At 42.1% G+C, this 15993-nt stretch overlaps 2 protein-coding genes across 4 annotated transcripts in view; one reads left to right on the forward strand and one right to left on the reverse strand.

Moving 5' to 3' along the window:
* Positions 1–1918: 1918 nt before the first annotated feature.
* On the forward strand, positions 1919–4505 carry sp5l (Sp5 transcription factor-like). The gene is made up of 2 exons (XM_069140726.1): positions 1919–2281; positions 2682–4505. The coding sequence occupies exons 1-2, from the start codon at positions 2228–2230 to the stop codon at positions 3714–3716; spliced, it is 1089 nt and encodes a 362-aa protein (XP_068996827.1). The 5' UTR covers positions 1919–2227; the 3' UTR covers positions 3717–4505.
* A 989-nt stretch (positions 4506–5494) lies between these two features.
* arhgef25a (Rho guanine nucleotide exchange factor (GEF) 25a) overlaps positions 5495–15993 on the reverse strand; it is a 46044-nt gene continuing 35545 nt past the window's right edge. For 2 of the 3 annotated variants that reach the window (XM_069140261.1, XM_069140263.1), the window contains 13 exons: positions 14876–15000; positions 14010–14076; positions 13474–13577; positions 13182–13251; positions 11617–11706; positions 11166–11258; positions 10712–10762; positions 10529–10606; positions 10215–10406; positions 9783–9963; positions 8730–8959; positions 8381–8515; positions 5495–7517 (listed from right to left, as the gene is read on the reverse strand). In XM_069140261.1, the coding sequence (XP_068996362.1) occupies positions 7392–7517; positions 8381–8515; positions 8730–8959; positions 9783–9963; positions 10215–10406; positions 10529–10606; positions 10712–10762; positions 11166–11258; positions 11617–11706; positions 13182–13251; positions 13474–13577; positions 14010–14076; positions 14876–15000 (1542 nt within the window). In that variant the 3' untranslated portion in view covers positions 5495–7391. The remainder of the gene's footprint in view (positions 7518–8380; positions 8516–8729; positions 8960–9782; positions 9964–10214; positions 10407–10528; positions 10607–10711; positions 10763–11165; positions 11259–11616; positions 11707–13181; positions 13252–13473; positions 13578–14009; positions 14077–14875; positions 15001–15993) is intronic. The other variant, XM_069140262.1, reaches the window with a different exon arrangement.

The raw sequence follows: 15993 nt of genomic DNA on the forward strand, positions 1-15993 counted from the left end.
GTTGAATTTGTATTTCAAGCCAGAGGCATTAGAAAACATTTAGACAATTAGAATTCTTTAAATGTTTCTTTCCTCGTTGTTTTTTCTAAATCTGCTCAAACATTCAGTAAATATTTTAGGCAAAATAGGACCGTCCTTTTTTTCTTGGTAAATGACGCACAGATTTAACCACAACCTGAAATAATTACAAAATGTGTCTTTTGTTTGGTAAATGACGCACAGATTTAACCACAACCTGAAATAATTACAAAATGTGTCATTTATTTACATGCCACAGCTTATGTCTGCACATCATTGCGAGTCTGGAGAAATCTTGTGATTCAAGATGAGATACCTCTTGCTCTCTCTCTCTTTCTCTGTCAACGACACGACATAAGCTGCATTCTGTCTGTTCAGTTTTCACACCAATAACTTCAAAACAGGCCTTAACTAAATGGTACAGCTCAGTGATTATCATGACTTACATTTATTTTTTTTATTTAAAAAAAAAAAAAAAAAAAAAAAAAGCTGTTCATTCAATTACAGACTAAGTGGAATACAGGACATTTTAAATTTCTCTTCAAATTCCTTTATTAGGTATATTTTGTCTTTTGTTACGTTTCTTTTCTCACATTAGATGGTTTCTCCTCGGGGTGTGTTTATTTAAGGATCACAGTCTGTGAAACAGTGAGGAGCAGATAAGTGAGGAACAAGGAATTTACATGAGAAACAGGTTCCCAGCCTGGATTTAAACTCTTAACATTGTAATGGTGAACAGACTTACAGAATGAGATTAAGCCTCAATCTGCATTTAATGGAACAGATCTGAGGCGGCCTCTACTTGAACTCTGAAATGTGAGAATGTCACACAGGGCAGCCTATTTGACATGTCACCTACTGGTGAGAACTCCAAAGCTTTGATTGAGTTTTATCAATTTGCTTTGTGAAGGGAAAATACTGTGACTCTCTTCAAAGTGTGTGAGTCTCATGCCTGCCAAGTCAGGCTGCTGCCTGCTGTAGCGTTAAAGACGCAAAAAGTTTGTGTCATCTGGAGAAAACAAATCAAATAGAGGATTAAATTACTATTACAATTACCAAACTGTCTATATATTCATTCATTTTCTGCACAAGTAAGATCAAGTTTGCATGTTTATCTTGTTCAGTTTCATTTAGTGATAAGGACAAGGTAAATTTGGCTTTTTGTGCTTGTCCTGTAAGTATTAATCCATTATTTGTCTTACTATTATTTATTATTATTATTATTATTATTATTATTATTATTTGTCTTGCTATTTGTTGATCGGAGATCATTAGTTTTCCCATATTTTTATTTGACACTGCATCACTGTTGGTTGCCAAAAATAACAATCCACTCATCTTCTATCTTTACTTGAAACCCCACAATGGAGTTGAAACAGTATGCAAATACTCCCAGAGTGAAATGTATTTTTGATTTAGCTGCATCCATTAATCTTAGATCTTTTAACAGACTAAGCATTTTGTTCTCGTGCAAAATGTGGTCCTAAATGTGGATATTGAAAGTTGCTGAAACACATAATGTTAACTCTTTGAATTTTTTTTGGGGGGGGATACTTATGTGGTGTATTTTAAATGAAAGAAGTAGGACATGGCAAAACATGTCCAGGGAAGTTCTAATATATATTCAACGATAATCTGAACAGTGGATATTACATGAGGCTTTAAAATCATGCCTCAAGACTCTTTTTTCTTTTTTTTTCAGAACAATTGGGGGAGGAGTCAGCTTTTGGGGTCAGCATTTGGTTGAAATTGAGTGAAATTATGAGTAGCCCACCCCATTCACCTAACAAGCCCCCCTCCTTCCTCCCTCACATCGCCCCTCTATTGACGGGCTCGCCTGCATCATACTGGAGACCCCGTTGAGAGGATCTTTTCTCTCTATAAAGAGAAGATGCAGCTCAAGCGCCTTTGAGATGATCGCGAGGATTTACTGCTCGCCCCTCTGCCATTAACTTCAGACGGCCACCTTTCCACGCCGAACGATCTGGACTGGCAGCATCTATTGAAGATATTTACCTCGTGGACAGAGGGGCGTTTGAATGACGCGGGATTTCCCGGCGTACGCCGCCAAAGCGTCGGGAGTCCGCTAAGACCCGAATGTGAGCATCTTTTCCTCCTGCGCTGACAGCTGTAGTTCAGACTCCGTGCGTCGTCGCCCCTCGGCGCAGTTTGTGTTGCAGGTGCGTGGAGAAGGAGAGCGCGAGGACAGATGGCTGCGCTGACGATACAAAGGACTGACAACTTTTTGCACACATTTTTACAGGTTTGTTCTTTATTCGGCTTTTTGATTGGAAGCTGGTGGCTTTATTTCCTGCTTTTGTGGCAGCGAAAGCGCGCCTTTCCACAACCTGCGAATCCAATATATGCTCAACCCAGTTTTATGTAGGCCTAATTGAAAATTAATCAACTTGTTATGGTGGTAAAGTTTTTTTTTTTTTTTTTGTTTTTTTACTTTTTGCAAGTAGTAACATAAACAGAAAAATAAGCAAGACTACAAATATCAGAAAAATATCCAAGATTTATTGATTGAATATTTTAGGATTTCATCATTTTCCTCACATGATAAAATAAAATGTTGATTTAAATTAAACAGGCTTTAAAACTTCCAGTTGTTCCATAGGTGGCACATGTAACCTGTTAAGTTTTTGTGTATGACCACACAGGACCGGACACCCAGCTCCTCCCCAGAGGGAGCACCTAACGCCCTCTCCTTCCTGGCCACCACCTGTAGCCAGGCCTGGCAGGTGGGAGGCCCTATGGGCTCAGAGGGTTCCCAGTTCCCCTACGAAGGCACCGTCAGCTCCACATCTGGAATGTTTCAGCTCTGGAGCAACGACATGCCGCCCAGCACAGCCCTCAGCACGCACCAGATGACCTTCACCGTGCCCAAGGTGCAGTTCCCTGGACACATGCAGTCTAGCCTGGGTCATCACCATCACCACCCCCATCACCACCACCATGAGCTGCCTCTCACCCCTCCAGCTGAACCTCCGTCATCCTACTCCTTTGAACTGTCCCCTGTTAAAGTGCTGTCCTCACAGCCACAGGCCAGCGGCCCCTACTATCCTCCGCATAACAGTGTGGGACAAAACTTCCCCAACTTCCTGCAGAATTCCTCAGCCAGGCATCACCTGTCTGGAGGCCATGTGGAGGAAGGGCAGCAATGGTGGAGCCTGCCCCAAACCAACGCCACCCCTTCCAACCATCCCTTCTCCCTGGGCAGACAGCTGGTTTTGGGTCACCAGCCCCAGATAGCCGCCCTTCTCCAGGGCACCTCCAAGGGTCTGCTGAGCTCCACACGCCGCTGCCGACGCTGCAAATGCCCCAACTGCCAGGCGAACGGTGGAGGGTTAGAGTTCGGAAAGAAGAGATTACACATCTGCCACATCCCAGAGTGTGGAAAAGTGTATAAGAAGACCTCTCACCTGAAGGCACATCTGCGCTGGCACGCCGGGGAGAGGCCCTTCATCTGTAACTGGCTCTTCTGTGGTAAGAGCTTCACCCGTTCAGACGAGTTGCAGCGGCACCTCCGCACACACACTGGGGAGAAGCGGTTTGGGTGCCAGCAGTGCGGCAAGAGATTCATGAGGAGTGACCACCTCTCCAAACACGTCAAGACCCACCAGACCAGGAAGACCCGGTCTGGGCAGCCTTCACAAAGCACGGACCCTCTGCTCACCAATATCAAGAGAGAGTAATCTCTGTGCTCCTTCATTCAGAAATAATAATCAACAATCAACAGACTGTGAGACTCACACTTAATGCCATAGGTTTGCACTAGAGGGTAAGCATCAAGCTCCCCGAATATTTTCTCTCGTCAAAGACCAACTTCTGGCTTTAGGTAGTACCATAAAAGTATATTTAGTGAGCATTTTGACAAAAATAAATTTGTGCTGTTTGAGGCAATGCACCTTTAAAGAAAACCTGAAGCCTTTTTCAGTGATATTGTTAAGAGTTTTTGCTGCATTCAGTGTACTTTTCAAACCTGCCACATTAACAGATTTGACCTGGAAGAAAAACGGATTTTATGCCTTTCACAATTTAAAATATATTTAAATTTGAACTGATGTGAAAATCAATTTTTTTCAAACTTCATTCTGTAAATATTTTATCCATGTGAAAGATGTGCCAGACGTGAGAACATTTCCAAAAGGTTTACCTTAACATGTTGTCCATGTTATCATGTTTAAAATAAATGTATGCCTTAGGACATCTTAAGGTTGCTGTAGAAAAAATAATTCCGGCTATTTAATTCGATTTTTATTCCGAAACATATCCTAATTTGTGTGCTTCAAGGTGGGGATCTATTTTGAAATGTAAACATGAGGGTCTTTGATCTACTGCTTTATCTGTTCTTGAGCAGAAATGTGAAACACCATTAATGCAGATTAGCAAACATTTTAAATTTGTAAGTTCTTTGTAAATTATATATAAATATCATGAACAGTTTTATTGGCGTTATTGCAGCATGTACATTTTAATAAACATCGTCCTTGAAACAATCACTCTGTTTCTGATAATGTTATTTTGTTCTACATTGACTGTTTGTGAAGTAAATAGACAGCAAGAGTCAAGGGATTTAACCTTCTTTACCAGCTCGTCTAATAAATGTGTGAATTTCTGCGAGTGCCCTGTAGCGGCTAAAGATCTGACATTTTATTTAAATGATAATTTGATTGCTTTCAGAATACAAATGCTGTTCATTGTACTGTTGGTGTAAGGAAGGACACTCCTAAGGCCTAACATGGTGGGCTGTTCAAAGATTTTCACATCTCAAAGTAAATACTCATCCCATTGATAGGGCTGTTTGTCTTGCCTGCTGCAATCAAGTTCACAGTCATGTGGCTTTTAATGAGTGTTTTCTTTCTCTCAATGGAGGAGATTGAGTCAACAGATGCAACACAGGGCAGTGAAGAGGAATTCCCTGTGAATGGGACCCCTGTTGCTGAGACCCCCTCAGTGGTGACAGGAACTCCCTTTGATTTTGCACCCTTGTGAAAGTTAATACCCACCCACCCCCCTCCGGCACAAGCCTCCATATATCACAGGCGTGTTACGATCGACCCCGCTTTACTGCCCAGAATGGGGCTTTATTCGGAGGCCAGCCAACCAGATGTCTGCTCATCCAGGGGTTTCTTCTCTTTGTTTCTAATCCTGTTTGAACTTTCTCCAAATGGGATGCAAAAGCAAGCAAAATGCTTCACCCTTTGTCTTGGTCGACGGTCTCACAGTGGAGTGCGAGGACCTCCACAGTAAATAATAATACTTTCATTTCATTAATAATCCGATTTAAACTAAGAAGTCCGTAGAGATTGTAAAGCCCAACTGAGGTGAATTTGTGAATATTTACTATAAATATAAAATTGGTCACTCAATATAAAATATCCACAGGAAAAATGACTGCAGGCAATAACAGGTTATTTAGATCAAGGCAATAAAGAGAGGTTCTGTTGAGAAACACAAACACTGCACTCAGTTTCAAAAAGACACTTTTTATTCGATATGATACAACTGTTTCTACTCAGTCAAACATGGCATTAACCAGCCCGCCCTTGGATTTATGTTCTTGCTTTTGGTTCTCTGTAGTGGTATTCCTTTGTGTTTCATGCAAAACCACCTGATCAGTAATTCTCATGAAAACTCACCAGTTGAACTGCAGATGGTTCCTGTGAGTGGTTCAACACGACTAATGTCCCACATCTTTTAGTTTACTCTGTGTAATCTATTCCTGTTGGGGGGGTTTATTTTGGACTGATTATTAAGAAGCTTCGATGTAAGCACTGAAATACGAGGCATATTGATCTTTGGTGCAGCTGTATGATCCTGCTTTACTGGTAGTGAAAGCCTTATGGGGACCTCTACTGGCCACAAAGAAAAACACACCTGACAGGAAAGCCCCTCTTTACCTTCCCCGCGCTCCTTTTTTTTTTTGTCACTTAGGCTTCACAATCCAGATAGAATCACAGATATCTACGATTGTTCTGTAAGAGTAGTGGCAAGCTGAACTAGAGTAAGAGCATGAAACATCTGAGACATGAGCTGCTGTTAGTTTTGGCACTGTTATGGACGAGGGATCATGCAGATTTGTCAGCATCACTCTGTTTATGCAACATGTTATAATTTTCATCTGAACCAGCTGGAACAGTGACATTTCATACGACGACCGGTACATGGGCCAGTCTTCATCTTACAAGTGGAAATGCATGATTGCCTTTACAGTATGCACTGTACAGTATTTAATCCATGAGGGGGAAAGCTAACAGAGACTATAGAAATAGTGCACAGCCTTGACATGACAACAGTGGACAAATAAAACAATTCATATCAGTTTAAACAAATGCATTTTGATGGATCCCTGTTCCCCAAATCAAAGGCAATCCACTTCAGCCTGTAAAGAAAAGAGCGATGCAAAGTAGCATTGTGCCAAGGAGATGTTGCATGCAGCACTTTGGGTCAGCACAGCAGGCCCTTTGAATGCATCTATCTTGCAACTCCTCTGGAGTTACCAAAAGAGGAAAAGGTATTCTGAAGTGACGTCATGCCCACAGAGAACCTCCAGGGGGCTCCCTCATGCCTTCTTGTCCATATCAAAGGAGGGCCAGTCAAACAGAATAATAGAGCACACAGGAGCTCTCAACACTGTGGCAAGAAAGAAAGTTCCTCACTTTCACATGAAATTTGAGTGAGTAAAGTCCTTGTGGCATGTTCACATCAACTGTTCTGCCTTTCCCATTCTTGTCGACATAAACAGCAAAAATTGAGTTGTCAGCAGGGAAATTAAAAAAAATAATAATGTAGCTGTATTTGTCTTCACAATAGGGCATCAGAAAAAAAAAATTCATCAAGGAAATTCACCAGAGGGTACAAGAAGAGCCAGCGCCACTCTCTGCACTCTCTCACGCACACAAACACATCCCCACGTCATCATTTCATAGACATACATTCAGGCACACACGTAACTCCAGTGACTGCCCCGATTAGGAATGAACTCATCAAACAAATTCCCCTTTGAAAGAGAGAATAGTATGGAATACAAACTCTCACAAAAAGGTAGAAAGCAGAAATTGTCCTAACAGTGAGCGTCCGCGGAGTGTTTCATAACAGTGACGTCCCACTGGGTGCTGTTCATGTACACTGAAGGTGAACTATGTCACCTCCCTTTAAATGGCTCTTGAAAAAGGAGCTTAGTGATTTGTTTTTAGAGTTGCAGCCCATAATTCTTTCATATGTTCCTTCAGGTTCCTTCATCATCGTCCAGAAATCTTGACTGAACCAGATAAAGGGTCCAGCCTGGCATCAACAAACAGTAGACAAGTCTTGTCTTCATGGCTGTGGCATCAGCTGCTGTCCTCCTGACCCAGGAGATACAGAGTTCAAAGGTCATCCTCAGCTAGTTGGGCAAGGTTACTGGGACGTCGTCCAGCCGAGGGGCCCGACAGTGGAGCCTGGCTCCCGGCATCAGCAGCCTGAACCCTGCGACAGCCCTCTCCTGCTCTCTGCTGGGGAGACAGGGAACATTCATCACACAACTATAAAGCACTTTCATTAATTCTTATTTTACAGCTTCAGTCTAAAAACATGCACTTCCCCAGCACAAGTATGGGAAACAATTATCTGCGTTTGATAGGCATCTCTCTCTGACTTCCCAGACTGCCTCAGCCTACTTCCTGTTTTGTTATAATGTGCCAAGCCTGTCCTGAGGCTGGCCTGAGTGATCAGAGAAAGAGGTGCAGAACAGCATCTGCTGGGCTGTCAGCACGGTCCCTCTGATGACAAAACCCTGTGATGACAGAGGGAGACGTTGCTAATGGTAATTTAAAGCCAAACAACAGCATGCTCCTACTGTTGACCGGCCAAATGGTTAAAATTTTAAAGAAAGGACAGACAGACCTGGAATTTTTTAGCATGTTGTATTTCATGTGAACCACTGGGATCTGGGAATTTCCCTTCTAACCAAAACTTATTGTAAAACTATTGTAATCTGTTTCCTTAAGAAATATCCAGATTTTTATTGATTCCTTTTTCATCCAATTGAGGAAGAAATAACTCTTGTTATGACTGAAAAAAAAAAAAAATCCTTTCATGTTATGTGAGTCTAAATAAATGGTTACCATTTACTAAAGTCTTTCATCTCTTAATTAACATTAATGAGCACATTGGACTTATTGTTAGGTCTATTATTCCCCCAGTGGTTAGCTTCCTGTGGCTTGTTTTGTCTGTAATTTTCCCAATGCTGCTGCTGCATACTGACTGCTTGACAACTCAGGAGCACAATGTTCAGCTACGTGCAAAATAAATTACAGTTTTCCTGTAACACTGAGGCGGTTTTATAGGCAGCTTTGTCTCTGAACGCATACGCTACCTGTGCACTTTGTGTGGTTGGGGTGTACAGCCCATTTGACACAGCTTGACAGTTTGGCTGATCAGTGAAGCCCAGTTGGACGTGTGATGGAGAAACAGCGTGGGAGTCAGCGGGGCATGGCTGGACCATGGTGGGCTGCAGTTGCAGGTAAGAACAAGGTAAGTCACTCATTACTGGACCGCATGCACACAAGGATGTTTTTATTACTTCATTTTTACAACACCCACAAAAAACTTAAAAGATAAGCCGACCTATCAGCGTCTCGGGTGTTTTATAAACAGATATACTGGGTTTGAGGACAGTGTCGCGGTATGTAAGGGAAGAGGAAGACGCAGCTAAAGACACTTACATCCCTCAGTGAGAAGGTCTCGTTGGATCCTTGGCTCTGGCCTTGGCTCGGCAGGTAAAGTGTGGGCAGGGACGTGTTGTGAGAGTGAAGCGAGGGCAGCTTGTGGCGGTCAATAGAAGCAGAGGAGTGGGGCCGCAGGGCACTGGCAGCTGACAGAGGGAGCCTCATGCTGCGGCCCAGGCTATTAGACTTGCTCTCTCGACGCTGGTACTCAATCGGCGACTGTAAGGCTGCAAGAAAAGAGAACAGAACAGAGACAGGTCTTATAAATCTCTACTGCTGATTCTGGACATTTTACATCAGGTGGATTCAGCATGTATTTGTTGTAAGGAGATAAGGACATCAATGATCATTAATATTCAGGATGTGTCAAACATTAAAACGTCTCCTACAACAACATATTTTAACATCATCACAACATAACGTTATTCTACTGATCAATATAGGCAGTCATCATACTTATAGTTGCTAGCAAAAATATTATTAATAAACTATTTAATACACGTCAATATACAAGTTATAAATGCTATCGAGTAAAGGTGAGTGTTACCATTCTGTTTGTCTTGCAAAAAGAATTCATTAATGAAAACTCTTCCTCAGAGATATAAATTTAAGAATGATCAAAAATACCTATACAAAGTTAAATGAAGTACCTACGATATAAATGAATATGCACTGTAGATTTTCAGTCAAACTCCAAGTCAAAATGAAGAAATTAATATGACTATTAAATATATGTCCGAAATTTGACCTTCCGAATCAGAACCACGAGAGCCAAACTGACATTATGGCTTTATACTTACCATCTTACAATTATGATCTCACATTTAGTTTTATTTTTGATTCTTAAATTATTTTTCTAGCTGTAATGGGCTTCCATATAAAGATTATAGAAATAAAAAAAGAAAATCATCTTGACTCACATTGATCCAACTGCCCACAGTGCACTTGAACTCACAACATAGTCAATAAATGGAAAATATGCCAAGGTGAAACATGATTTATGGATTTGGGATTACGTGGTGTAGTCCTCAGAGCTCAGCTGGGTCTTACCATTGAGGAAGTTGCGCTGGCTCTCCAAGATCTGAACCACATCATTGAACCAGGCTCTGCAGATGTCAGGGGAGGAGGCCTGCAGCTGGAAGCGCACCACGCTTCCGTCGGGGTTGCGTGACGTCAGCACAAAGCGTGCATCATCGCCATCCACGGTGGGCTCCACCCCCAGGCAGCTCACCTGGAACACATCGTTTCCGACAAGCATCTGTGAGGAGTTCGTCCTGCTGAGCTGCTTGTTAAATACTTCACTAAAACATGCGAGCCTCTAAAAGTCCCCACCATGGAATTATGTAATGTGCTGATTTAGGCAAGAATTAGTGTGGTGTGAATCTGTTGTGTAACTCATAACCTTGGAATAGGTTGTACCCTAATTTTTTTTGCTGTTTTATTGTTTTTTTTTATTGTTTTATTGGCTTAGCAGGCACCTACCTTGATGCTGTTTTTAAATGTGTATCCGGGGAGCAAGAAGCCTTTCTTCCTTTCTATTGGCTCACTAAAGATGACCAGCTGCTCAAACAGGAAGACCCGTCTTTCCTTAGGTCGAGACAGGAAGCCGCTGTCCTGCTCGGTAACAGTGAAGGTGTCTTGTTGGAGCAGTTTTCCCTGGGCCGTGATCTTCCCCTGGTACCATAGTGAAGATAAACAAAAACAAACAGAGGAAGTAGTTACAGCGGGGTTTTCACTGGGCTGAATAGTCGACATGAGAAATGTTTTGAAGGATGGTCTTAAATCCTAAAATGCACCTCGAAGCCTTGTAGTCGGCCCACATTCATCATGTCATTGCAACGTTTTGGCACAAAGCACATCACTTCTACTGCTTTCTGTTTGAGATACAAAAGGGAGTTTGTTATCGAGAATGCAAATAAATAACTTCACACATTCAAAACACAACTTCAAACCTTATATTTATGGCTCAGAACACTCACCTCTAACTCCTCTGTGTCCATCCCAGCTTTGGTGTAATACTTTAGGAAGTCCTGTTGAAACAAACACAGAATGGTCACCAGAGCATACCAGATTTACTGCCTAGAGTTAGACAGGGACATCTGGAGAAGTATTTATGGGTGTTAAACTCAGTTTTCATTTGTGTACCAAAGGGCAAAGTTGTATAAAAAAGGATTTAAATTTAAGATCAACTTGAAATACTTATACATATCATTGTTTAAATCTGATGGTAGGGATCTCTCTTCCTATCCTGAAAAGATAATATACCCATGTGTCATCAGTGTTTATGCACAGAGGGGTGTACGTCAATGTTTTTGTGTACTTGCAAGTTAACAACTCCATGGCAGAACCCTGCTGTGTGTCTGACAGCTGCTCAGTTTGTGTGTTTAGGTGATGTTGTGTGATCAACAGCACAGCGGTGTCCCTGCTTTTCACCTTGAGCAGTAGCTGGTACTTCATGATCCTCTGGACGGGTTTGATGAGCAGGTCATTGAGCTGCAGCCTGTGGCCCAGCTGCTGCCGGAGCTCCTGACGGCCAAGACGGACACGACACCAGTCAACATGACAGCCGCGGCACTTAACACAGCAGCTGATGGCCAATATAACCCCTCTAAGACAATAACCCACCACTGTATGTCTTGTGTTTACTGTCAATGAAAGCTGATTAAAATTTGAATTATAAATGGCAGCTCAAAAGAGATCCACATGGCCATGTATAATATAGAGTACAGGCACATTCATGCAAAAAATGTCTTAACTATAGGCTTGAGTGACAGGTGACTGTTGTCAAAACCAGCATTTTGAAGATGTCATGTTAGACTAAACCCATCCATTATATTGATCAATTTCAAAAAACTTAAAGGGTAAAATGTTAAGAGTCACTCACCTCAAAATAAGTCTCAATATACTCTGAGACGATGTGCTCCGACTTGGGCTTGTTCTGACAGTACACGACATACATATGCAGACGCCTCTCCTGCAATACAAGCCGAACAACATCAACAAGAGGTTCACTGTGAGAAAAGCTCATCTTTAATAACATTACAAATAAATGAAAATGCCCCTGAAAGTGAGCAAAAACAACAGCAATCAATGTGAAGAGTCTCTGGTTGCTGTTTGGAATGAAAGGGAGCAGAGCCATAATGATTTATCTCAGCCTTTGAAACTGACTGTCTCGTAGCGCCAACTCTTCTGTGACTAATTGGTATGGGAGTGCAGATGTGGCAGTCCTGAGAGTCCTAATGGAGTCACATGTAGATGAGCATCAGGTTATGTATAATTTACCTGGGTTACCCTCGGTGCAACCAGAGCCTTTTAGAGCCTGTCGATATAAGGCTGTACCTAGCAACAGGCTGTGTGGCTCTGTAACCTAGAGAACAGCGAGCTGCTCCGCCTGAATATAGACATCACGGAACACTGCAGACAATGACTGCTGAAATATGAGGGAGTGTACTGTGTGTGTCTGTCTACCAGCACTCTGTATAGGGCTGTGGTCACATGCTCACATGTGTTTATATGTTGCATGTGTGTAAGTGAGCACACATGTTGCATTTTGGTGACACAGCTCTTGTTAAAAGCGGATTGGGCTCTCTGCTTTTCATTAGGGCCGTGTTCTCAGTCTGCTTGTTTTCACAGTTTGACACCACGCTTAGATTTTGTTACAAGTTTCTTTATCCCCCCCCACAACAGGCTTTTTAAGTTGATTATCCAGTGGGTTGAGCCTTATTGAATTGTTTGAAGAGCTACAATTAGGGAGAGAGAATATAACAAAAGAGAGACAGAGATATTTAACTTAATCATCTTCAAACCAGAAGCAAAGCACAGTTGTTCAAATTACCCATCATGTCTACCTAGTCTGCATGTGCCACCACTTAACCAATATACATAAATCTAATTTAGTTCCATTTATGAGTCCTGTGAAACCTATACTGACTCTGGCTCTATTCTATTCCAAGAACAACATACTTAACAGTGAATCTTTCTTGCACGCATCATTTTGCTTCGCTCTTGAGACATTAACGAAGAAGTAGGTCACAGTTTTGGGTGGAAAAAAGCGTTTTTATCAAAGAGCTTGAGCTGAGGGCTTGTTATTCATCGGCTTATTTCTGTTGTCTTTTCTGCCTGTTTTTTTTTCCCTGGTGTTTCCTGACCAGTCCAGCTCAGACTGTGAGATCAGTCCGCGTGTCGATCGTGCATAAGTGTGTGTTAGCCGTGTGCGCTGTCGTAAAAACACAGCCTGGACCGAGACGTATCAGTAACAGGGAAGTGGAGGGAGTGATGCTGGCAGCTGAGAGAGAAGGAAAGACATACAGTGTGGGATAAACAGGAACTCTGGTGTGTTTTCTTAGCTCATTTTACCCTCACTCCAAACAGCACAAGGAAGCCAAACCAGACGCTTCCACTGAATTGTGTGTGTGTGTATTTGTGCGTCGACATGGTTGTGGCACTTACATGTTTAATGAAGAGCTGAGCAAGCCTCTCTGGCTCTGCCAAACACTTCTCCAGCTCTCCCAGGAAGTAGCTGCAGAGAGGAAACACATACGGACACACATGAGCACAGACACACACAAGTATACAAACAATCCCCAAAACTGAAGGTCAGATTTGCTTCCTGAACTTTTGTTCCCTTGGTCTCCTCTCAGCTAAAAACTTAGGACTCTGCAAATCCCTGTTTATCTTTCACATTGAATCCATTTGAAACACATACATCTTCACAAATGTTGAAAACAAATCAGCAACTTACTCTTTATGCCAGTCAAATATTTGGTGAATGTTTCCAAAAACAATCTTGTCTTTTCCCTTCATGTCCTCAAGTACACCTTTGGAGTTCATCGTGGCCATGTAGCCCTGCAAGGGATAGACAGAGCTGCTGCTGATGTCTGTTCACACCTACAGAAACCCACAGCTGGCTCCTAATAACACCAGTAAATATAACCAGCTTGTTATAACATAGAGCAACAATCACATACCAGGTGTTATTGAGCTTTTATTAACTTTCAAATGACAGAAACCCTTCTCTGAACCAAAATATCTTCAGCAATTTAAAAGCACCAGGAGATGGATAGCTATGCAACATAATACTCTTCAAGCTAATAATTCACAAAATCAGCTTAAGTTTGAAGACGGTGGGATGGAGGCAGACCAAAGTATGGAGTAATTTGGAGGAACTGTGATGATTAGGATTTAGAGCTCTCTCTGACAGACTGACTGGATGACTAAGTCCTCTTGTCTCTGTCAGTGCAGATTGTTAGTTCTTAGCTGGCAGACTGTGAGCTTTACCTCCACGATGAGCCCCAGGTCTGCCACATAGTGATTCTCTGTCTCAATAAGCTCCTTCAGTACATACCTGTAAAGATATAAACGAGGGAGGATTAGTGTTAGAGTTGTTTATTTTGCACAGAGCAAAACACACAGTAAGACTGTATTTCACAGGTCCCAGTTTCCAAATAATTTGAGTGGGTACCTATTACTATATGTGAGCAGTCTCTCAATGTTGTGTCTGTTTTCAGTATAATTTGAACAAAATCACATCTTCCTTCCAGGAGGTATATTTGGAAACCAGATCTTCCAACAGTGGCGGCAGTGGAAGAGTTTCTACACACAACATACAGTACGTGGTGGACAATGCCGAATAGTGAAAAGCTGCTCCAATAGTTTCAAAAATTAACCCATTGTCTACGACCATTAGGCAGAAATGATGGGAAACAATTCTCAAAAGAGTGTAGCAATTGTCATGTATTCAAATATATGCCAAATTATCCAGAATTATCTAGCAAATGACACAGCACCGTGGCTCCAGCAGGGGCAATGCCAATCGGTCAGCTGGTCTACATTTTTGGTCCAGACTTGAATTATTTGTAGATTATTGTACAATTGGCACAGTTGATGTATCCAAATAACTTTGATGATCCATGACAATTTAAAATACTTTGTTTGATAACTCTTTAACAGCCTGCTGGAAAACATTCCCATCCGTCTGTTAAATCTGTCCTCGATGACATTCTGCAGTTACGCTCAATCTAATGCTGTTTGTGCCATATCACATTTATTTAGAGAATGCATGAAAGCATTATTGCCCTGAGAATTATCGTTGGAGATAAGGGATGTGAATGATGTTTGGATCATTTCATTGATAAAACACGTACATGCTTTTCTCTAAGGCACTCCTCCTCTCCTCCTCATTGTCAGCCGCTGCAGACCATTGGCTGGAGGTGTCGTCCATCAAGACAGACCCACTGTCATCTGGCAGGACACTGGTGGACTGACTGTCCTGAGGAGACCGAGACAGACAGACAGACAAATTGTTAATCAAAGGTCCGATGCCACTGATGTGGATCATGCCAGGAATAAAGTAAACAATGAGAGATAAAGAGCAGGAGAGAAATGGTAATGACGCAGGTTGCCAAGGTGACCAGGGAGAGCAGAGAGGCATGAGGAACAGAGATTGAATGATAAAAAGATCTGATTCAGATTGTTGCTGTTAATGATCCATGCTGTGATAAAAGATAAAGACAAAGAGTCAGAGGGAGCAACAGACTCCATAGTTGCAGGAGATAACGAATAAAACTGAAGGTCCTCAATGGAGTTTTGCCTTCAGAGGAAAACAAACACAGTAACTACACATCCACGCTCGAGGCATTACATTTCTGATGTGTGAATTAATAAACTGTTTTGTCAACCTGGGCACTCAAACACATTTAAATGCATCACACATTATGTTTGATATTATTTCCCTACCGTTACTACAGAAACATCTACGTCAAGCATTTACGAGGACTGCCTGATTGGCTGCAGAGCACGCAGGATAAACCCAAGGTTATTCTAATCGATTGTGTTCATGTGTTATAAACATGACCTCCTTTTCATGCTTTTTCCTGGAATTGATATAATTTCCTGTGGAGGCCCTGGTGCAAATATAGAGACATTGTGAACATTGCAACAAAGCCTGCAAAAACTGTGGTCATGACTAACTCGATGGACACATGCTTTGCATCTGAACACGACCCTCATGTTTGTGTAACCAAGTATTTCTGTCTCACAATAAGCACACTTTTCCCCTTTGTATGGTCATGAAATGCAATATGTCTGCACAATTGTACCTCCTCACAAGAAACATTTTCAACCTGAACCTCAGGCTGGAGAGAGTCCCGGTCCTCTGGAAAACTTCCTCTGTGGTTCCAGTCCCATAGACTGCACAGCCCAAGGAGCTAAACCACTTCAGACCTGTAGCTTTAACTTCCCACCCGATGAAGAGGATGGAGAG

Source organism: Embiotoca jacksoni, unplaced genomic scaffold, assembly GCF_022577435.1.
Source record: "Embiotoca jacksoni isolate LCO1_2020_lvr unplaced genomic scaffold, fEmbJac1.0.p SCAF_9, whole genome shotgun sequence".
Taxonomy (NCBI): Eukaryota; Metazoa; Chordata; class Actinopteri; family Embiotocidae; genus Embiotoca; species Embiotoca jacksoni.